General features: G+C 43.0%; 1 protein-coding gene across 1 annotated transcript in view; it reads right to left on the reverse strand.

The window, feature by feature from the left end:
• The window catches only part of prmt8a (protein arginine methyltransferase 8a), a 47,338-nt gene extending 29,321 nt beyond the window's left edge, over positions 1-18,017 (reverse strand). Inside the window, exons 1-3 of the mRNA XM_014147925.3 lie at positions 17,211-18,017; positions 15,214-15,447; positions 13,670-13,825 (exon numbers count right to left, since the gene is read on the reverse strand). Coding sequence (XP_014003400.1) covers positions 13,670-13,825; positions 15,214-15,447; positions 17,211-17,279 — 459 coding nt within the window. The 5' untranslated portion in view covers positions 17,280-18,017. The remainder of the gene's footprint in view (positions 1-13,669; positions 13,826-15,213; positions 15,448-17,210) is intronic.
• Between the last annotated feature and the right edge of the window lie 6,496 nt (positions 18,018-24,513).

Below are 24,513 nucleotides of genomic sequence, written 5' to 3' on the forward strand. Positions count from 1 at the left end.
GTCAGTAGAGGATGCCTGGTTATTCTTTAAAAGTGCTTTCCTCACCATCTTAAATAAGCATGCCCCATTCAAAAAATGTAGAACCAGGAACAGATATAGCCCTTGGTTCACTCCAGACCTGACTGCCCTTGACCAGCACAAAAACATCCTGTGGCATACTGCATTAGCATCGAATAGCCCCTGCGATATGCAACTTTTCAGGGAAGTTAGGAACCAATATACACAGGCAGTTAGGAAAGCAAAGGCTAGCTTTTTCAAACAGAAATTTGCATCCTGTAGCTCTAACTCCAAAAAGTTCTGGGACACTGTAAAGTCCATGGAGAATAAGAGCACCTTCTCCCAGCTGCCCACGGCACTGAGGCTAGGAAACACTGTCACCACTAATAAATCCACGATAATTGAGAATTTCAATAAGCACCCCCCACAGCAACTTGCACAAGCCTCCCCCATTTCTCCTTCACCCAAATCCAGATAGCTGATGTTCTGAAAGAGTTACAATATCTGGACCCCAAAAAAATCAGCAGGGCTAGACAATCTGGACACTCTCGTTCTAAAATTATCCGCCGAAATTGTTGCAACCCCTATTACTAGCCTGTTCAACCTCTCTTTCGTATCGTCTGAGATCCCCAAAGATTGGAAAGCTGCCGCGGTCATCCCCCTCTTCAAAGGGGGAGACACTCTAGACCCAAACTACTACAGACCTATATCTATCCAACCCTGCCTTTCTAAGGTCTTCGCAAGCCAAGTTAACAAACAGATCAGCGACCATTTCGAATCCCACCGTACCTTCTCCGCTATGCAATCTGGTTTCCGAGCTGGTCATGGGTGCACCTCAGCCACGCTCAAGGTCCTAAACAATATCATAACCGCCATCGATAAGAGACAATACTGTGCAGCTGTATTCATTGACCTGGCCAAGGATTTCAACTGTCAATCACCACATTCTTATCCGCAGGCTCAGCAGCCTTGGTTTCTCAAATGACTGCCTCGCCTGGTTCACCAACTACTTCTCAGATAGAGTTCAGTGTGTCAAATCAGAGGGCCTGTTGACCGGGCCTCTGGCAGTCTCTATGTGGGTGCCACAAGGTTTAGTTCTCTGGACGACTCACTTCTCTGTACTGTATACATCAATGATGTCGCTCTTGCTGCTGGTGATTCTCTGACCCACCTAAGCAGATGACACCATTCTGTATACTTCTGGCTTTTCTTTAGACACTGTGCTAACTAACCTCCAGACGAGCTTCAATGCCATACAACTCTCCTTCCGTGGCCTCCAACTGCTCTTAAATGCAAGTAAAACTAAATGCATGCTATTCAACCGATCGCTGCCCACACCTGCCCGCCCGTCCAGCATCACTACTCTGGACGGTTCTGACTTAGAATATGTGGACAACTACAAATACCTAGGTGTCTGGTTAGACTGTAAACTCTCCTTACAGACTCACATTAAGCATCTCCAATCCAAAATTAAATCTATAATCGGCTTCCTATTTCGCAACAAAGCATATTTCCCTCATGCTGCCAAACATACCCTCGTAAAACTGACTATCCTATTGATCCTTGACTTCGGTGATGTCATTTACAAAATAGCCTCCAATACCCTACTCAGCAAATTGGATGCAGTCTATCACAGTGCCATCCGTTTTGTCACCAAAGCCCCATATACCACCCACCACTGCGACCTGTATGCTCTCGTTGGCTGGCCCTCGCTTCATATTCGCCGCCAAACCTACTGGCTCCAGGTCATCTATAAGTCTTTGCTAGGTAAAGCCCCGCCTTATCTCAGCTCACTGGTCACCATAGCAGCACCCACCAGTAGCACGTGCTCCAGCAGGTATATTTCACTGGTCACCCCCAAAGCCAGTTCCTACTTTGGCCGCCTTTCCTTCCAGTTCTCTGCTGCCAATGACTGGAACGAACTGCAAAAATCACTGAAGCTGGAGACTCATATCTCCCTCACTAACTTTAAGCACCAGCTGTCAGAGCAGCTCACAGATCACTGCACCTGTACATAGCTCATCTGTAAATAGCCCATCCAACTACCTCATCCCCATACTGTTATTTTATTTTGCTCCTTTGCACCCCAGTATCTCTACTTGCACATTCATCTTCTTCACATCTATCACTCCAGTGTTTAATTGCCATATTGTAATTATTTTGCCACTGTGGCCTATTTATTGCCTTACCTCCCTCATCCTACCTCATTTGAACACACTGTATATAGACTTTTTCTATTGTATTTTGACTGTATGTTTGTTTATTCCATGTGAAACTCTGTGTTGTTGTTTGTGACGCACTGCTTTGCTTTATCTTGGCCAGGTCACAGTTGTAAATGAGAACTTGTTCTCAACTAGCCTACCTGGTTAAATAAAGGTGAAATAAAAAATAAAATAAAAAATAATAAAAATAAATACCCATCAATATTAATCCTTGAAAGTGTCCGGATTCTGCAGTTATAGACTTCTACTCCCACTATGGGCTTGTATCCAGGGTAAGGTAGGTTACTTTCGAAATGTAATCTGTTACAGTTACTAGTTGCCTGTCCAAAATTGTAGTCGGCAATGTAACTTTTGGATTACCCAAACTCAGTTATGTAATCTGATTACTTTCAGTAACTTTTGAATTACTTTCCCCTTAAGAGGCATTAGAAGAAGACAAAAAGGATCCATCAAACGCATTTGGTGTGTCGTCATAGTGGTCTCTGACATGTGGTCAGACTCGCTCAGCTGGAACAAACTTAAACTTGCACCTTTTTTCAATGCTGAATTGATTGTCATTGAGAAAACAGAAAGTTGTCATAATGTACTTTTTGCAAACATCCTTTCTGAGTTTAAAAGTAATCCAGGAAGTAATCATCTTGTTTTTCAAAAGTATCTTTAATCTCATTACAATATTTCTGCTGGTAATGTAATTTATTACAGTTTTTTTGTAACCAGTTTACATGTAATAGAAGACATGTAATCAGTTACTCCCCAACCCTGCAAGTATCTCTGAGCTGTACGAGGTGATTCATGCTCTACACCACCCATTTATTCTCTGGAAAACAGAGAGGACAGGGCGACAGGGTGAAGCTGGCTAATGCTGGAGCCCTTGGTAAAGCCGGGGTAGAAGGACCCAGCTGTGGCTTGCCTTCTCCGTGCATTGCTGTTCTGGAGCTGTCAACCTGGGCACAGCTGGACCTCTACAACCCATTAGTAGCAGTGCCCATGGTAATCAGTCAGCTACCAGCCTGCCACCACTGGCCACACACATCTGTTCCCCCAGTCCTGGCCTGCTGTAAAATGGCATGTAGAGGAGAGAATGCCATCGATAATGTGTAGCCCTCACTGCTGCTCGATCATCCTATTTTTCCAACTTAATTGAGGAAAATAAGAACAATCCGAAATATCTTTTTGATACTGTCGCAAAGCTAACTAAAAAGCAGCATTCCCCAAGAGAGGATGGCTTTCACTTCAGCAGTAATAAATTCATGACCTTCTTTGAGGAAAAGATCATGATCATTAGAAAGCAAATTACGGACTCCTCTTTAAATCTGCGTATTCCTCCAAAGCTCCGTTGTCCTGAGTCTGCACAACTCTGGAAGGACCTAGGATCAAGGGAGACACTAAAGTGTTTTAGTACTATATCTCTTGACACAATGTTGAAAATAATCATGGCCTCTAAACCTTCAAGCTGCATACTGGACCCTATTCCAACTAAACTACTGAAAGAGCTGCTTCCTGTGCTTGGCCCTCCTATGTTGAACATAATAAACGGCTCTCTATCCACCGGATGTGTACCAAGCTCACTAAAAGTGGCAGTAATAAAGCCTCTCTTGAAAAAGCCAAATCTTGACCCAGAAAATATAAAAACCTATCGGCCTATATCGAATCTTCCATTCCTCTCAAAAACTTTTGAAAAAGCTGTTGCGCAGCAACTCACTGCCTTCCTAAAGACAAACAATGTATAGGAAACGCTTCAGTCTGGTTTTAGACCCCATCATAGCACTGAGACTGCACTTGTGAAGGTGGTAAATGACCTTTTAATGGTGTCAGACCGAGGCTCTGTATCTGTCCTTGTGCTCCTAGATCTTAGTGCTGCTTTTGATACCATCGATCACCACATTCTTTTGGAGATTGGACACCCAAATTGGTCTACACGGACAAGTTCTGGTCTGGTTTAGATCTTATCTGTCTGAAAGATATCAGTTTGTCTCTGTGAATGGTTTGTCCTCTGACAAATCAACTGTAAATTTCGGTGTTCCTCAAGGTTCCGTTTTAGGACCACTATTATTTTCACTATATATTTTACCTCTTGGGGATGTCATTCGAAAACATAATGTTACATTTCACCGCTATGCGGATGACACACAGCTGTACATTTCAATGAAACATGGTGAAGCCCCAAAATTGCCCTCGCTAGAAGCCTATGTTTCAGACATAAGGAAGTGGATGGCTGCAAACTTTCTACTTTTAAACTCGGACAAAACAGAGATGCTTGTTCTAGGTCCCAAGAAACAAAGAGATCTTCTGTTGAATCTGACAATTAATCTTGATGGTTGTACAGTCGTCTCAAATAAAACTGTGAAGGACCTCGGTGTAACGGGCGTCGTATAGAGGGGACCAAGGCGCAGCGTGTTGAGTGCTCATAATTATATTTGAATGAAAATGAACACTTTGACAAAAGAAACAAAAGGACAGCCAACAGTTCTGTCAGGTTACATTAACGAAACAGAAAACAACTACCCACACAAACCAGGTGGAAAAAGGCTGCCTAAGTATGGTTCCCAATCAGAGATAACAATAGACAGCTGCCTCTGATTGGAAACCATACCTGGCCAAAACATAGACACACAACACACAGAATGCCCACCCCATATGACACCCTGACCTAACTAAACAGAGAAAAAACAGCTCTCTTAGATCAGGGCGTGACAGTACCCCCCCCCCCCCCCCCCCCCCCAAGGTGCGACCTGAACCTATAGGGGAGGGTCCGGGTGGGCATCGCATCTGTACTTGGCGGCGACTCTGGTTCGGGGCGTAGCACCCCCACCCCACCGCCCGCTGATCCCCTCGTATCTGTGTGTCCGGAGGAACCAGACCGTGGATCATCGCCGGAGGCTTTGGAACGCTGACCGCCGCTGAAGACTCTGGGCTGCGGACCGCTGCTGAAGACTCTGGGCTGCCGGACCACCGTTGAAGACTCTGGACTGAGGACCGTCGCTGAAGACTCGGGACTGGGGAGCGTCGCTGGAGGCTCCGGACTGGGGAGCGTCGCTGGAGGCTCCGGACTGGGGAGCGTCGCTGGAGGCTCTGGACTGGGGAGCGTCGCTGGAGGCTCCGGACTGAGGAGCGTCGCTGGAGGCTCCGGACTGGGGAGCATCACTGGAGGCTCCAGACTGGGGAGCGTCGCTGGAGGCTCCGGACTGGAGAGCGTCGCTGGAGGCTCCGGACTGAGGAGTGTTGCTGGAGGCTCCGAACTGGAGAGCGTCGTTGTAGGTTCCGGTCTGGGGACCCTCGCTGCAGGCTCCATGCCATGGATCATCACTACAGGTTCCGCGCCATGGATCATCACTGGAGGCTTCGTGCCATGGATCATCTCTACAGGCTCCGGGCCATGGATTATCCCTACAGGCTCCGGACCATGGATTACCTCTGGAGGCTTCGTGCCATGGAACATCCCTACAGGCTCCGGGCCATGGATCATCACTGGAGGCTTCGTGCCATGGATCATCTCTACAGGCTTCAGACCATAGATCATCACTGGAGGCTTTACTCGTGGAGCTGGAACAGGTCTCACCGGACTGGAGAGACGCACTGAAGACCGGGTGCGCAGAACTGGCACAGGGTATACTGGACCATGGAGGCGCACTGGCGGGAGAGTGCGAGGAGCAGACACCGTACGTACTGGGCTATGGAGGTGCACTGGAGGGAGAGTGCGAGGAGCAGACACATGCTCACCACGATAAGCACGGGGAGTTGGCTCAGGTCTCACCCCTGGCCCTGCCAAACTACCCGGGTGCCCCCCCCAAAAAGAAATTGGTAAGCTACGATACCTGTCCAAAACCTGGCCCCAAGTCCAGTTTCTCCTTTCGATCCACTCCTCCATCGACCAGGTATCCATCTCTGCCCGGGCACGCCGCTTGATCCAATCGTGGTGGGTAGTTCTGTAACGGGTGTCGTATAGAGGGGACCAAGGCGCAGCGTGTTGAGTGCTCATAATTGTATTTTAATGAAAACGAACACTTTGACAAAAGAAACAAAATGACAGCCAACAGTTCTGTTAGGTTACATTAACGAAACAGAAAACAACTACCCACACAAACCAGGTGGAAAAGGGCTGCCTAAGTATGGCTCCCAATCAGAGACAACGATAGACAGCTGCCTTTGATTGGAAACCATACCCGGCCAAAACATAGACACACAACACATAGAATGCCCACCCCATATCACACCCTGACCTAACTAAACAGAGAAAAAACAGCTCTCTTAGGTCAGGGCGTGACACTCGGCGTTACTCTGGACCCTGATCTCTCTTTTGAAGAACATATCAAGACTGTTTCAAGGACAGCTTTTTTCCATCTACGTAACATTGCAAAAATCTGAAACTTTCTGTCCAAAAATTATGATGAAAAATGTATCCATCCTTTAGTTACTTCTAGGTTGGACTACTGCAATGCTCTACTTTCCGGCTACCCGGATAAAGCACTAAACAAACTTCAGTTAGTGCTAAATATGGCTGCTAGAATCCTGACTAGAACCAAAAAAATGTGATCATATTACTCCAGTGCTAGCCTCCCTACACTGACTTCCTATTAAGGCAAGGGCTGATTTCAAGGTTTTACTGCTAACCTACAAAGCATTACATGGGCTTGCTCCTACCTATCTTTCCGATTTGGTCCTGCCGTACATACCTACATGTACGCTACGGTCACAAGACGCAGGCCTCCTAATTGTCCCTACAATTTCTAAGCAAACAGCTGGAGGCAGGGCTTTCTTCCATCGAGCTCCATTTTTATGGAATGGTCTGCCTACCGATGTGAGAGACGCAGACTCGGTCTCAACCTTTAAGTCTTTACTGAAGACTCATCTCTTCAGTAGGTCCTATGATTGAGTGTAGTCTGGCCCAGGAGTGTGAAGGTGAACGGAAAGGCTCTGGAGCAACGAACCGCCCTTGCTGTCTCTGCCTGGCCGGTTCCCCTCTCTCCACTGGGATTCTCTGCCTCTAACCCTATTACAGGGGCTAAGTCACTGGCTTACTGGTGTTCTTCAATGCCGTCCCTAGGAGGGGGGCGTCACTTGAGTGGGTTGAGTCACTGACGTGGTCTTCCTGTCTGGGTTGGCGCCCCCCCTTGGGTTGTGCCGTGGCGGAGATCTTTGTGGGCTATACTCGGCCTTGTCTCAGGATGGTAAGTTGGTGGTTGAAGATATCCCTCAAGTGGTGTGTGGGCTGTGCTTTGGCAAAGTGGGTGGGGTTATATCCTGCCTTTTGGCCCTGTCCGGGGGTATCATCGGATGGGGCCACAGTGTCTCCTGACCCTTCCTGTCTCAGCCTCCAGTATTTATGCTGCAGTAGTTTTTGTGTCGGGGGGCTAGGGTCAGTCTGTTATATCTGGAGTATTTCTCATGTCTTATCCGGTATTCTGTGTGAATTTAAGTATGCTCTCTCTAATTCTCTCTTTCTTTCTTTCTTTCTCTCTCTCGGAGGACCTGAGCCCTTGGACCATGCCTCAGGACAACCTGGCATGATGACTCCTTGCTGTCCCCAGTCCACCTGGCCGTGCTGCTGCTCCAGTTTCAACTGTTCTGCCTGCGGCTATGGAACCCTGACCTGTTCACTGGACGTGCTACCTGTCCCAGACCTGCTGTTTTCAACTCTCTAGAGACAGCAGGAGCGGTAGAGATACTCTCAATGATCGGCTATGAAAAGCCAACTGACATTTACTCTTGAGGTGCTGACTTGTTGCACCTTCGACAACTACTGTGATTATTATTATTTGACCATGCTGGTCATTTATGAACATTTGAACATCTTGGCCATGTTCTGTTATAATCTCCACCTGGCACAGCCAGAAGAGGACTGGCCACCCCTCATAGCCTGGTTCCTCTCTAGGTTTCTTCCTAGGTTTTGGCCTTTCTAGGGAGTTTTTCCTAGCCACCGTGCTTCTACACCTGCATTACTTGCTGTTTGGGGTTTTAGGCTGGGTTTCTGTACAGCACTTTGAGATATCAGCTGATGTAAGAAGGGCTATATAAATACATTTGATTTGATTTGATTTGTAGCCTATGAGTGTGTGTGTGTGCGCGTGTGTGTGTGTCAGCTCACACTAATTGGCACTGATTTCTCCCCTTGCCCGAAGACAGTGACAGATCCAGCACCTACCTTCAGTGCCATGCCTGAGTGGGCGCTCTCACCCACAGAGATCTGTATGCCCCTCACATTGGTGCCAGAAGGTGCCCAATGGTGCCAGAAGGCATCAATCTATCTCTCACCCACAGGCAGTCACATAGCTCCTCCTCCCTGGAGACAGTCTCCAATTGTCACATAGCTACCTCTAAGGAATACATTTCACAAGGTTGGCTTAAAGGCAGGCAAATATCTGCATGCAGACTGTTCAACTAAGTGTTGCACGGTATTGGTATTGGAAGAACAGTAATTTGACCAGATGATCCAGACACACACACACACACACACACACACACACACACACACACACACACACACACACACACACACACACACACACACACACACACACACACACACACACACACACACACACACACACGCGCGCCCTCAGAACAGCCTCAATTCATCAGGTGCATGTACTCTGGTGTCGAAAGAGTTCCACAGGGATGCTGGCCCATGTTGACTCCAATGCTTCCCACAGTGGTGTCAAGTTGGCTGGATGTCCTTTGGGAAGTGGACTATTCTTGACATACATGGCATTGCTGTTCTTGACAGCAGAATAGGAGTTCTTGATACACTCAAACCGGTGCGCCTGGCACCTACTACCATACCCCGTTCAAAGGCACTCAAATCTTTTGTCTGGCCCATTCACCCTCTGAATGGCACAAATACACAATCCATGTCTTAGTTGTCTCAAAGCTTTAAAATCGTCTTTAACTTGAAGTGGATTTAAGGTGAAGGTGACATCAATAAGGGATGATAACTTTCATCTGGTAAGTCTATGTCATGGAAAGAGCAGGGGTTCCTAATATTTTGTACACTCAGTGTAATTGCACATAGCGTAGTTGAACCACTGGGCGATTCCACGCCAGCGTAGAAACTTCATTAGGAGGAAGGATGTTTGACATGCTTTTTACATTTAGAGTTTATTTCCAAAACGCTATATCGACCAAATTTTCACATTTGTGTTTTGTCATCAGAAATTATTGCTTATGGGTACCTTCATGTGTGTGTAAAATATTACTGCTCTCAGATGTTTTATTAATAGATTTTAGGTGTGAATTAAAATGTTTTTCTTGAAAAACGCTATTTATTAATTATTTACCTGAAATTGAATGTTGGTATCCTGTATATTTGATGCTGATATGTAGTTGTCTCATCCAGATACAGTGCCTTCAGAAAGTATTCATACCGGTTGACTTATTCCACATTTGTTGTGTTACAGCCTGAATTCAAAATGGATTAAATATATGTTTTTTCTCACCCATCTACACACAATGCCCCATAATGACAAAGTGAAAACATGTTTTTAAAATTATTTGCAATTTTATAGAAAATGAAATACAGAAGCATCTCTTTTATATAAGTATTCACACCCCTGAGTCAATACATGTTATAATAACTTTATTATTCTTATTATTCTTTAAAATATTCTTCAAACTCTGTCAAGTTGGTTATTGATCATTGCTAGACAGCCATTTTCAAGTCTTGCCATAGATTTTCAAACCGATTTAAGTCAAAACTGTAACAAGGCCATTCAGGAAAATTCTATGTCGTCTTGCTAAGCAACTCCAGTACATATTTGGCTTTGTGTTTCAAGTTATTGTAATGTTGAAAGGTGAATTTATCTCCCAGTATCTGTTGAAAGCAGACTGAACCATGTTTTCTTCTAGGGTTTGCCTGTGCTTAGCTCTATTTAATTTATTTTTATCTCAAAAACTCCTTAGTCCTTGCCGATGACAAGCATACCCATAACATGATGCAGCCACCACCATGCTGGAAAATATGAAGAGTGGTACTCTGTGATGTGTTGTGTTGGATTTGTTTTGTATTCAGAACATAAAGTGAATTTCTTTGTTTTACTTTAGTTCCTTATTGCAAACTGTATGCATGTTTTGGAATAATTGTATTCTGTACAGGCTTCCTTATTTTCATTCTGTCATTTATGTAAGTATTGGGTAGTAACTACAATGTTGTTGATCCATCCTCAGTCCATCCTCCTATCACAGCCATTAAACTTTGTAACTGTTTTAAAGTCACCATTGGCCTCATGGTGAAATCCTCTCCAACAACTGAGTTAGGAAGGACGCCTGTATCTTTGTAGGGACTGGGTGTACTGATACACCATCCAAAGTCTAATTAATAACTTCACCATGCTCAAACGGATATTCAATTTCTGATTTGTAATTTTTTTACCCATCTACCAATAGGTGCCCTTCTTTGCGAGGGATTGCAAAACCTCCCCCGTCTTTGTGGTGGAATCTGTGTTTGAAATTCTCTGCTCCACTCAGGGACCTTACAGAAAATTGTATGTGTGGGGTGCAGAGATGAGGTAGTCATTCAAAAATCATGTTAAACACACACAGAGTGAGTCAATAAAACCTATCATGTGACTTGTTATGCACATGTTTACTCCTGAACTTATTTAGACTTGCCATAACAAAGGGATTGAATACTTATTGACTTAAGACATTTCAGCTTTTTAATTTTTAATTAATTTCTAAAAATGTCTAAAAACGTAATTCCACTTTGACATTACGGGGTATTGTGTGCAGGCCAGTGACACAAAATCTCAATTGAATACATTTTAAATTCTGGCTGTTACACAACAAAATGTGGAAAAAGTCAAGGGGTGTAAATACTTTCTTATGGCACTGTACTTTCTGTAGGCACTGTACATTCTGAAGGTACTGTAAGACCCATTTTGATCAAGAAAAACCCTGCAAGGAATGACCATCCATGAGATCAAATCCATTGACTCCATTTACCATTCACTGTGTTGTTGGTGCTCATAAAATGTATCAGAACTTCAGAATTAACAGAGAGCCCACTCTGGAAATGTGATGTAGTTGTACAGCATATTGTTCCAAACAATGTGTCTTATAATGAAAAGAGCACTTCTGAGATTCATATTCATATTTGTAATCTTGAATACATTTGTGAAAATGTGTATTTCATAATCTAGACATACTCCATACTCCACGCACTATAAGGAACATAATGGCAATAAGATTTTGTCTACATAATGCACTGTTCACAGATCATAAGATCTTACAAGAGGTATATATACAGTGCCTTCAGAAAGTATTCAGATCCCTTGACTTTTTCCACATTTTGTTACGTTACAGCCTTATTCTAAAATGGCTAACTTTTTTTTTTATCCTCAGCAATATACCCACGATACCCCATAATGACAAAACGCAAACAGGTTTTTAGAAATGTTTGCAAATGTGTTAAAAATAAAAAGCAAAAATACCTTATTTACATACAGTAAGTATTCAGATCCTTTGGTATGAGACTCGAAATTGAGCTCAGGTGCATTATGTTTCCTTCGAACATCCTTGAGATGTTTCTACGCCTTGATTGGAGTCCACCAGTGGTAAATTCAATTCATTGGACATGATTTGGAAAGGCACACACCTGTCTATATAAGGTCCCACAGTTGACGGTACATGTCAGAGCAAAAACCAAACCATGAGGTCGAAGGAATGTTCCGTAGAGCTCCGCAACTGGGTAAGGGTACTGGGGAAGGGTACTAATAAATGTCTGCAGCATTGAAGCTCCCCAAGAACACAGTGGCTTCCATCATTCTTATATGGAAGAAGTTTGGAAACACCAAGACTCTTCCTAGAGCAGGCCGCCTGGCCAAATTGAGCAATCGGGGGAGAAGGGCCTTGGCCAGGGAGGTGACCAAGAACCCGATGGTCACTCTGACAGAGCTCCAGAAGGACAACAATCTCTGCAGCACTCCACCAATCAGGCCTTTATGGTAGTAGAGTGGCCAGACAGAAACCATTCCTCAGTAAAAGGCACATGACAGCCCGCTTGGAGTTTGCCAAAAGGCACATAAAGACTCTCAGACCATGAGGAACAAGATTCTCTGGTCTGATGAAACCAAGATGGAACTATTTGGCCTGAATGCCAAGCGTCACGTCTGGTGGAAACCTGGCACCATCCCTATGGTTAAGCATGGTGATGGCAGCATCATGCTGTGGGGATGTTTTCAGCGGCGGGGACTGGGAGACTAGTCAGGTTCGAGGGAAAGATGAATGAAGCAAAGTACAGAGAGAACCTCAATAAAAACCTGCTCAAGAGCGCTCAGGACCTCAGACAGCGAAGTTTCACCTTCCAACAGGACAACGGTCCTAAGCACACAGCAAAGACAACACAGGATTGGCTTTGGGACAAGTCTCTGAATGTCCTTGAGTGGCCCAGCCAGAGCCCCTACCTGAACCCGATCAAACATCTTCGGAGAGACATGAGAATAGCTGTGCAGTGAGGCTCGCCATCCAACCTGGCAGAGCTTGAGAGGATTTGCAGAGAAGAATGGGAGAAACTCCCCAAATACAGGTGTGCCAAGCTTGTAGCGTCATACCCAAGAAGACTCAAGGCTGTAATTGCTGCCAAAGGTGCTTCAACAAAGTACTGAGTAAAGGGTCTGAATACTTATGTAAATGTCAGTTTTTTATTTGTAATAAATTAGCAAAAATTCGAAAAACCTGTTTTTGCTTTGTTATTATAGGGTATTGTGTGTAGATTGATGAGGTGAAAAAAATACATTTTAGAATAAGGCTGTAACATAACAAAATGTGGGGTCTGAATACTTTCCGAAGGCACTGTAGGTCTAAAAATGCCACTTGTCATTATTTAAAAAAAATATCACTTGTGATACAAATGTGAAAAGCATGTCAAACATCCTTCCTCCCAATGGCATTTCTTTGTGATCATTGCCAGAAGAATAAATATATACACGCACGCGCACATGCACGCACACACACACACACACAGCTACACAAACTGACAAAAAAACCTGTCCAAGACCAATGTACTAAATGAGAACCACCGGGTTGTCAACAAGCTACTGGCCCAAATCCAGCATGCCTTTTCAGATATGCCTAGAGTGGAAATTACTTCTGCTTCACAATGCACAACTCAGCATCTGAGAGCTCTAAAATAGAGAGAGCTTATCCAGACAACCTGCCTGACAAGCAGACAGCAAATAACCACCTGAGGTAAACCAAGTCTGCACCGTGACAAACTCATACATTCATAAACAAATAACTGTACATATGCATATGTATACACATGTAAAGATACAAGTACACACACTCGCACGCACACACTCACTGGACCCACACACGCACACTGTCTGGGGAGAGCAAACGGCTTGTCAGGCTAGGCCTCCCAGCATTTCCTGATGCTGTCGGATATGATGGTTCTGCCTGATAACATTCTAGTCCGAGGCCAGACAGGGAGCAAGGAGTGAGGCAGCTTCTCGTACCCCGTACACGTGCTTGGCTCCCGCCTTGGCTGCAAACATGGACAGGATGCCGGTCCCGCTGCCGACGTCAAGGACGATCTTGTCCTTGAAGGCGTGCTTGTTGTGGTACATGGAGTTCCTGTAGGTGAGCGTCCTCACTTCGTCCTTCAGCATCTCCTGTTCAGTGACAAATGATTGGTATCAGGGTGGGAGGTGTCAAAACCACTTCTAACAGTGTATCAAGGTGAAAAACAAGGTGTTATTCAATCAAAGCCATATTAACTTCCATGACAATATGAACGTAAACTTAGTGTAGTGTGAGTGGATGAAATACAGTATATTAAATATGAATCCGCCAGTCACTGTAATCCCACCCTTCCATTTCAGACACACTGGTCCACATTGAAAAACAGTGGGGGGTTACTCTTAAGTCAATTCAACCATTCTCTTTCTCTGTCTGTCAGGAACATTCACAGAGCAGAAATTATAAAAAACAATCTGACCTAGTAAATTAAAAAAATGTCACAGAACAAACCCCATCTCACAGGTCTTACTTGAAATATGCTCTCTACCCTTCTGACACCCTCCTCCCATATACCCTGGAACAGTTGGACATCTCTGGGGAGGAGCTGCAGTTCTGTGAAGTTTTAGGCTGGTAGTGGAACTAGGTGGAACACAGTACATCTCTGGGGAGGAGCTGCAGTTCTGTGAAGTGGTCTAATGTGGGCTGGCCTTTAGTGGAACTAACTTTACATAGAGTCATGTAAGAACACCGTTGGTAAGAACTGAGAGTATATTTACAAAGCGTCTTAAAGTAGAATAAGAATAATAATGATACTAATAATAATAATAATAGTATTACTACTACTAATAATAATAATAATAATGATAATAATAATAACAATGATTATACTAATACTACTAATAATACTAATAATACTAATAATAATAATACGAATAATGATACTAATAATAACAATGATTATACTAATAATAATAATAATGATACTACCAATAATAATAATTATAATGATACTACTACTACTACTACTAATACCAATGATACTAATAATAATACTAATAATAACAATACTAATGATAATAAAAATAATAATAATGATAATAATAATAATGATAATAATAATGATAATAATGATACTAATAATACTACTACTACTAATAATACTAATGATACTAATAATTATAATAATGGTACTAAGAATAATAAAAAATAAAAATAATAATAATGATAGGAATAACACCACTACTACTACTACTACTAATAATAATAATAATAATAATATTAATGATACTACTACTACTACTAATAATAATAATAATAATGATACTAATAATACTAATACTAATAATAATGATAATAATGATACAAATGATAATAACAATAATAATAATGATACTAATAGTAATAATAAAAAATAGTATGAGGGCTCATCTAAAATCAAGACCCCCCCCCCCCCCCCCGTCTAATCTTATGCTGATCCTAGATCAGCATTACTACTTTAAGTTTGAGAGGCTTGATGCATACAGCCCCTGGGCAGCCCTACCTCATGGATTCCAAAGTGGGCGTAGGAGTCAAAGTAGTAGTCCCTGGAGGTCATCTCCTCAGGGTTGAGGAACTTGGCCATCTTCCCCCGGCCAGGGCAGCTAGGCAGGGAGGCAGCGTGGGGCGTATGGGGCGGCCGCGGGACATGGTGGACGGAGGGCACAGGCTTGGGCAGCGAGGTGGGTTGCACGCGCTGAGATTGGATGATGCGGATTGGCTGTGGCTGCTGCTGTTGCTAAGGGATATTAGAGAATGGTAACACACAATAAAGACATCATGGGGCGGGAGCAGATTTCTAAAAGTCAGGTCTTCTACAGAGAAACAGTGGACGAAGGACATACTGTATGATGCTAAAACTGTAAAACCCAATGAATTGATTTTGTGTTAGCACAACATTCTTTGCATTCACCTCACAATCTGTGGGAAGAACAGATCTTGCAGCAGTTTATATTCTTTGCTATTTTCCTCTCTCATTTGTTCTTTCAACGGTCACTGGCTTTCCCATGGAGCCCCAGAGGTGAGTGGACCAAGCGCATTTGTCTAGAGACAACACTAACAGTATTGACAGGATGTCTGTCTGTCAGTCTGTCTGAGGAAAGCAGAAGATACAGAATTCTACAAAGAATGTGTGCCTTTAATGCCTGCTGGGAGAGCACAGACAGAAGCCTGTCTGATCAGCCCATAGCTCAGCGGAAGAAAAATGATCCAGGATTTCCTTCCCTTCCAGACATATTATCAAGAGCAGAAAAAGGGGAAAAACGAATTTGAGCATTCAACTCAATCCATGTCATGTTCTGTTCCCTGGTGCACATATATCTTAAGATTTAGATTTCACTCTCATGGCTATCAGTGATATTGATCTGGCCTTGTTAAAGAGAGTCAGTCCTTCTCCTCAGTCTTGTGCTCGGCAGCCACTCTGACTGTGCAACTTTGTCTTTGTCCTTGTTTTGCCTAGTAATGAGGATGGTCTGTCAACAGGGGGCAGAGCAACAGGCAGCTCCAAACACTGGCTCCATTCACACAGAATAACCTGTTTTATTCACATACTGGGTAAGCAGAAAGATACATGGCAACAAACATTACTTTCACAGATGGACAAACAGGATGGGCAAAAACAAACACAGAGACAAGAAAAAAAACTATATTAAAACTATATGGGTACCACAGTAATCATTTTTCGCCACCTATCTTCTGTTCCTCAAACTTTTACTCTCAAGCATAGAATGCTACAATTCTCATGTTAACTACATCTAAAGTAAACCCCTGGTTCTGCTGATGAGAATTGTTCTCCTCTCTCTGCTCATGCAGGGAGTAGTAAAGGCCTAGTGCAGTAATTTGGTGGAATGTTTAATATGTATATAAATTCGTTTTTTATTGTGATTTATCAGGGGGTGCTGCAGCACCCTCAGCACCCCTTCAAACCGCGGCTATGCGTTTCCCCGGATGATCCACTCAAGGGAGCAAGCCAAGACAGCCGTTCCAGTTTGAGGTTGCTACAGGACCAAGGACAGCGCACGAGCTAGAAACGCGGGCTTCGCGCCTTAAATCACGTTTCTCTGAATCTTTACCTGTGACTGACCGACTGCAACCTTTCTCTGGATTACGAACAAGCCAAAATAATTAGTGGCAAACACAAGTAGGCTATCATTAGTGTAGCTCCTATTAAACAGAGTGTCACACGAATCAATTACGTTTACGGAACTCAACTAATGGTCAATGAACAGTTTGAAGTCACTGTATGCTTAGGATAAAAATATTGTATGAGTGAAGCGTGCCATTTGGTATAGACATTTTACAGGGCATAGTCTATGTTGCACAAAAGTGGACCCAAAGAGTACCAACACATATATTGCAGAGGTACCAGCATACACTTGTGCGTGATGTGCTTTCCATGCTTGAAATGAGAAATTAACCTGACAATAACAGCGCAGTGGACTATTCATCACTCACGTTGATGTGTAGCTTTGCCTATGAATTAATCGAAGATTGCACACCTACCTCAGTGCTCTCAGACTCCGCCATTTTCCCCCTGAGCAGCATACAGCGGGAGGAGTGTTTAATTCCCATAAAAGCCCAGGAGATTTGTTCTCGAAAGGATGAAATTATTATCTTTTGAAAGGATTTAGTCGGAGTTATTTTTGTCCACACTTTTCCTGAACTTGTAATTTACAGAGACAATTGCTGTGAAATTATATTTCAAAGACAAAAAAAACGACATAAAGTCTCACAGGAGTAGCGACCTCTATTAGCAGATAAAAGTGTTCTGGATTCCATTGTGCAAAAGTTATATGTCTCCCATGTCGCTTTCTAGGAGAGCATACGGCAAACCTCTCATCACTTTGCAACCCTTGAGGAAAATGAATAAGGTAAACGGCATTCCATGTTCTCCAGCGATGTAGGCTACTCTAGATCAGGTGCAACGCACACTATCAGATCACATTTAGGAGCAAGTTGTTAATTTATGGTCGGAACATTGGTGTCTAAAAATAGAGACCCATATCCCTATTGCTGTGATGTCTTGGAGAAAAGCAGGCAACATGTTATTTCCTTAAAGCTTTGGGTTGTCACACTCTTGATCACCCCTTACAGATGTTCATGCCATCTTATTTTCCACGAGATTATATTGCAAGCATTGCATATTTAAGCCTATGAATAACGCAATAACTACTAGAAGAGTCCATTTCAGCGCAGGCACCTCCAAAACATAGAAAGGCTCAAGCTTTGCTTGATCTAATTTCCACTTTGTCGAATTGCTAGGCAGCCTCATATGGAAAGTTCAACTTTACTCTCAGTTTGAATGTGAAGATATGACAGGATGCTCAAAGCCTTGATACTTGAAACAGAAGGCACCACCACCTCAGTGCGCGTGTGAAATCAGTGCATGCTGCTCGCGGGTTTGGTTTTTCACCTTCTCAGCTGATCCTGTCATTTGAGATGAGTTCAAACACCTCAGTGAGAGGATAGGTGTCTAGTCAGTGAGGTTCTCCTGCTCCCTCTCCCTCCCCACAACTGAGATGAAAGAGACAGCATCCCTAAAGCCCCTCTCCCCTGCTTAGCCAAATGATTGTGCAGACAAGTAAGGGATGACACATTTAGCTTGCCCTCTTCAATTTTTTATTTAGGTACTTCTTTCATTTTTATCCAGCTATTCCATTCCTTTGCAAGTATATATTGTGGTGCTGCTCAAGACTGAGCTTTCCTGGATTTTTTAGTGTGCAATTTGACTGAGTAAAAGCTGTGTTTCTTTTCAGGCAATACCTACATCTGCCACCAAAACCACTCATGGCCCCTGCACACACCATGCATTGAGCACAGAAATGGTGTACTAAAGCCTGCACAAACACCCTGAAACCCAGATACTGCAACTATGCATGCACACCCACACACTTCAGGTCCTTGAAAAATGTTTGACTATCGAACAGATTGGTGGGGACAGATTGTGTTCAAATGGTGGCCAGCCCTTTGGCTTAAGTCTTTTTGCTCCTCAGATCTGATGCCACATCAGTGTCTTGTCCATCTGACTCTTTATTTCTCTGAACACAGTTCTCAGCGGAGGACAGACAGTCTCATTGTGTCAGCTGTCCTCCATTCTCCCCATAAGAGCCTACTTTAAAAGTGAAGCGCTAAAATTGCTTCAATTACCTCTTCTGCTTTCTCCTGATCTATATACCCGCCTTTTCATGAGCAAACGACTGTTACTGAAAATATCCCATAGTCTCGTCTGATCAAAGAGCAAAGTAACAAGGAATGACAATGATGAAATACAATGAGTTGGAATGATTAGCCTCTTTTTTTACTGATGTTGCTCAGAGCTGTATATTGACTCTTGCTGTTGTCTCACAGTTACCTCTCCAGGATGTTCTGATTGGAGAAGTGTTCCCTCCAATTTAACAGAGAAACTTTTAGTACGGAATTTAGAGCACCTCCTCCTAGGTCCTAGAGATATTTCCAAAATATTCCACATTTGCATGGTAGTCCCAGAACATTGCACTCTCACAGGAGGGAGTGGGAGTACCCGTGTAGGAGAGTACAGCAGGGGGATATTTCTGTAATGCTCACTGACATTTTGTGCAAATCTACATGCTGCACGCCATCACCGATTGTGGAAACCCCCCAAAAACAATTGGCATACAGTCACTGATTGCACCTTGCAGATTTATAGATAGATGTGTCAAATTTTTTTTGTTGTTGTATATTTTGTTAATATTTGTATTTTTTTTTTCAAAAAATGAAGCACTTTGAGATTATTCTGTATAATGTAATACATTATTCTTGTTATCTTGTGAGTATGCAAAACAGGTGTAGGCCTACAGTAATGCATACATTCTATTGAACAAATATTGAAAAGAGGATTCAAATATAGTCATTCACCTCTCTCTCTCGTCGCTCTCTCTCATCCCACTCTCTCTCTCGCTCTGTTTCTTTACCTGCTCCGTTTTCCTCTGTTTGGCTGGCTTGACCCAGGCTGGCTTTTGTCTACTCTGTTTAAACAGACAGAATTGTGAGCGAGTTCATTCCAGCTCAGTGAACTGTGAATTGACCTACACAGCACTTCTTTGGTCTGGCTCTAAGGCTATACATTTTTTAGTCCTGATAATGATATGTAACCTAATTTGGAGTTTGGTGATAAGTCATTTTTTATGAGATGCTATGATCTAAAACAAAATGGTTGCTCATAGAACACGGTTGTTTTAGTCCGCAGTGATTTGAGGTGAATGATTATGTGCCATAGAATAGATGGCCCACATCCAATGTACTTTCTTCTATGTAGATGTAACCCAGTGGTAAAAATGAGATTGAATATCAATCTCAGAACCTACCTAAAACACTAACAGACTAATCAGCTTTGAGGAATTGGGCTGGGGTGTGGAAAAAAATGGAATTTCCATGCATGGGCACATAGAGAAGTCAGATTTGAAAGTTCCTAATAAGACACTTTAGTCATCACCTTTGTGCACAAAAAAAAATCCATTGAATTATTCAAATAATTGTTGCTGAGGCCATTTTTTTCATCACTCACAGCTGAAGATATTAACATTTTACATTCATCCAATGTCTGCCATGTTTTTGGATGACGTCGTCGCTGCTCGCACTGCTCCCTGTGCGCACTGAGTGCTAGTGTGATGTGATGTTGGTCCCTAGAAACCGAATGCAACCCAGATGCATTCAGAAAGTGCATTCAGAAAGTATTCAGACCCCTTGACTTTATACACATTTTTACAGCCTTATTCTAAAATTGATTAAATCATTTCCCCCCTCATCAATCTAGACACAATAACCCATAATGACTAAGCAAAAACTGGTTTTTAGGCATTTTTAGAAATGTATTAAAAAAAAGAACAGAAATGTCACATTTACAATAGTATTCAGACCCTTTATTGAGTACTTTGTTGAAGCACCTTTGGCAGCGATTACAACACCTTTGGCAGCGATTACAGCTTTGAGTCCTCTTGGGTATGACACTACAAGCTTGGCACACCTGTATTTGGGGAGTTTCTCCCATTCTTCGCCGCAAATCCTCTCAAGCTCTGTCAGGTCGGATGGGGAGCGTCACTGCATAGCTATTTTCAGTTCTCTCCAGAGATGTTTGATCGGGTTCAAGTCTGGCCTTTGGTTCGGCTACTCAAGGAAATTCAGAGGCTAGTACCAAAGCCACTCCTATGTTGTCTTGGCTGTGTGCTTAGGGCTGTTGTCCTGTTGGAAGGTGAACCCCAGTCTGAGGTCCTGAGCGCTCTGGAGCAGGTTTTCATCAAGTATCTCTGTACATTGCTCCATTCATCTTTCCCTCTATCCTGACTAGTCTCCCATTCCCCGCCGCTGAAAAACATCCCCACAGCATGATGCTGCCACCACCGTGCTTCACCGTAGGGATGGTGCCAGGGTTCCTCCAGATGTAACGCTTAGCATTCAGGCCAAAGAGTTTAATCTTGGTTTCATCAGAAAAGAGAATCTTGTTTCTCATGGTCTGAGTCTTTAGGTGCCTTTTGGCAAATTCCAAGTGGGCTGTCATGTGCCTTTTACTGAGGAGTGGCTTCTGTCTGGCCACTCTACCATAAAGGCCTGATTTGTGGAGGGCTGCAGAGATGGTTGTCTTTCTGGAAGTTTCTCCCATCTCCACAGAGGAAATCTGTAAGTCTGTCAGAGTGAACATCGGGTTCTTGGTCACCTCCCTGACCAAGGACCTTCTCACCCGATTTCTCAGTTTGGCAGGCGGCCAGTTCTAGGAAGAGTCTTGGTGGTTCCAAACTTCTTCCATATAAGAATGATGGAAGCCACTGTGTTCTTGGGGACCTTCAATGCTGCAGACATTTTTGGTACCCTTCCCCAGATCTGTGCCTCATCACAATCCTGTCTCTGAGCTCTACGGACAATTCCTTCAACCTTCAGGGCTTGGTTTTTGCTCTGTCATGCACTGTCAACTGTGGGACCTTATATAGACAGGTTTGTGCCTTTCCAAATCATGTCCAATCAATTGAATTTACCACTGGTGGACTCCAATCAAGTTGATCAATGGAAACATGATGCACCTGAGCTCAACTTTGAGTCTCATAGCAAAGGGTCTGAATTCTCATGTAAATAAGGTATTTCTGTTGATTTTTAATACATTTGCAAAAAAATCTAAAAACCTGTTTTCTCTTTGTCATTATGTGGTGTTGTGTGTAGATTGATGAAGAGGGAAAATAATTGAAGCAATTTTAGAATAAGGCTCTAACGTAACAAAATGTGGAAAACATCAAGGGTCTGAAAACTTTCCGAATGCACTGTAGAGAGTCCATGAATCGATCGCCATTGCGAACGTGAGTAGATTACCTTGAAAACAACAGGCGGACATCTCGGACGCAGCGTCCAGTTGTTATTATACCTCAGTGGAAAACAGTCCCGAGAGAGGTCAGGTGCCATTTCGCATACAGTAATAGTTTCACAATAGAAACGTGCATGTAGTCTACAGTATATAGTTGTCCTGGCTATTGTAGCCATGTATGCTTACCTGCCCACAGCGTCCAGTTTCATTTGGTAGCTAGCTAAGTTTTCATACTAGCTTCTGTTTTGTCATGTCCTAGATGGCTAGCTTTACTGAGAGCAAACACTTATCTAGTTCCGGTGGCAAGCATTGCCTTGCCATTTATAGCAGCCAGTGTAAGGCCGGGATTTAATCCGGTTGGGGGTTGTTGGAAATACAGCTTTTAAAGGCAATGTTACCATGTTCAAGGAGATTGCATTCACGGTAAAACGCAGCAGATGTTGGCTCAATCGGAAAATTAAATTGAAATGGATTGAATCCTGGCCTTAATAATACAGATAGCACTCTTAGTGATTGGTAAAGCCTTGAGTAGGCCACGTCTGGCAAAGAAAGAGAAATACGATTCCGGTGTAAAGACTATTACTGTTTACTTGCTACATAGCTATCTGGGCCCGATTTCTCAAAAGCATCTTAAGGCTATGTTCATCGTTAGAACCTTCGTAGGAGCATTGTTAAATGTCAGAGCTTCTTCCCAAAAACCATCGTTACCAAAGTTTCATTTGTTATTTACCGACTGCCTCAGACCACTCTAGAACAGCTGTGTGCATTAGATGTTTTTTTGCCCTTCCCAGAAGATATACCCAGAAGATAGCCGCTAAACATAGAATCAAGATATTTATTGATAACTTCAGAACAAATTTGCCAATGTCTTTGAAATTCTTACAAACAAGCAAATGATAACCGAGACGACTGCATTAAAATATACAGTTGAAGTCGGAAGTTTACATACACTTAGGTTGGAGACATTAAAACTCATTTTTCAACCACTCCACAAATTTCTTGTGTACAAACAATAGCTTTGGCAAGTCGGTTAGGACATCTACTTTGTGCATGACACAAGTAATTTTTCCAACAACTGTTTACAGACAGATTATTTCCCTTATTACTCACTGTTTCACAATTCCAGTGGGTCAGCGGTTTACATTCACTAAGTTGACAGTGCCTTTAAACAGCTTGGAAAATTCCAGAAAATGATGTCATGGCTTTAGAAGCTTCTGATTGACATCTAATTGACAGGCTAATTGACATCATTTGAGTCAATTGGAGTTGTACCTGTGGATGTATTTCAAGGCCATAACTTCAAACGCAGTGCCTCTTTGCTTGACATCATGGGAAAATCCAAAGAAATCAGACAAGACCTCATAAAAAAATGTGTAGACCTCCACAAGTCTGGTTCATCCTTGGGAGCAATTTCCAAAGTCCTGAAGGTACCATGTTCATCTGGACAAACAATAGTACGCAAGTATAAACACCATGGGACCACGCAGCCAACATACCGCTCAGGAAGGAGACGTGTTCTGTCTCCTAGAGATGAACGTACTTCGGTGCGATTAGTGCAAATCAATCCCAGAACAACAGCAAAGAACCTTGTGAAGATGCTGGAGGAAATGGGTACAAAAGTATCTATATCCACAGTAAAACAAGCCCTATATCCACATAACCTGAAAGGCCGCTCAGCAAGGAAGAAGCCACTGCTCCAAAACCGCCATAAAAAAGCCAGACTATGGTTTGCAACTGCACTTGGGGACAAAGATCATACTTTTTGGAGAAATGTCCTCTGGTCTGATGAAACAAAAATAGAACTGTTTGGCCATAATGACCATCATTATGTTTGGAGGAAGAGGGGCTGGTTTGGTTTGCTGCAGGAGGGGCTGGTGCACTTCACAATATAGATGGCATCATGAGGAAAAGAAAATGCTGTGGATATATTGAAGCAACATCTCAAGACATCAGTCAGGAAGTTAAAGATTGGTCGCAAATGGCTCTTCCAAATGGACAATGACTCCAAGCATACTTCCAAAGTTGTGGCAAAATGGCTTAAGGACAACAAAGTCAAGGTATTGGAGTGGCCATCACAAAGCCCTGACCTCAACCCTATAGAACATTTGTGGGCAGAACTGAAAAAGCATGTGTGAGCAAGGAGGCCTAGAAACCTGACTCAGTTACACCAGCTCTGTCAGGAGGAATGGGCCAAAATTCACCCAACTTATTGTGGGAAGCTTGTGGAAGGCTACCCGAAACATTTGACCCAAGTTAAACAATTTAAAGGCAATGCTAACAAATACTAATTGAGTGTATGTAAACTTCTGACCCACTGGGAATGTGATGAAAGAAATAAAAGCTGAAATAAATAATTCTCCCTACTATTATTCTGACATTTCACAATCTTAAAATAAAGTGGTGATCCTAACTGACCTAACTAAGACAGGGAATTTTTACTCGGATTACATGTCAGGATATGTGAAAAACTGAGTTTTAATCTATTTGGCTAAGGTGTAT

This window comes from Salmo salar, chromosome 16 (assembly GCF_965601325.2).
Source record: "Salmo salar chromosome 16, fSalSal1, whole genome shotgun sequence".
Lineage (NCBI taxonomy): Eukaryota > Metazoa > Chordata > Actinopteri > Salmoniformes > Salmonidae > Salmo > Salmo salar.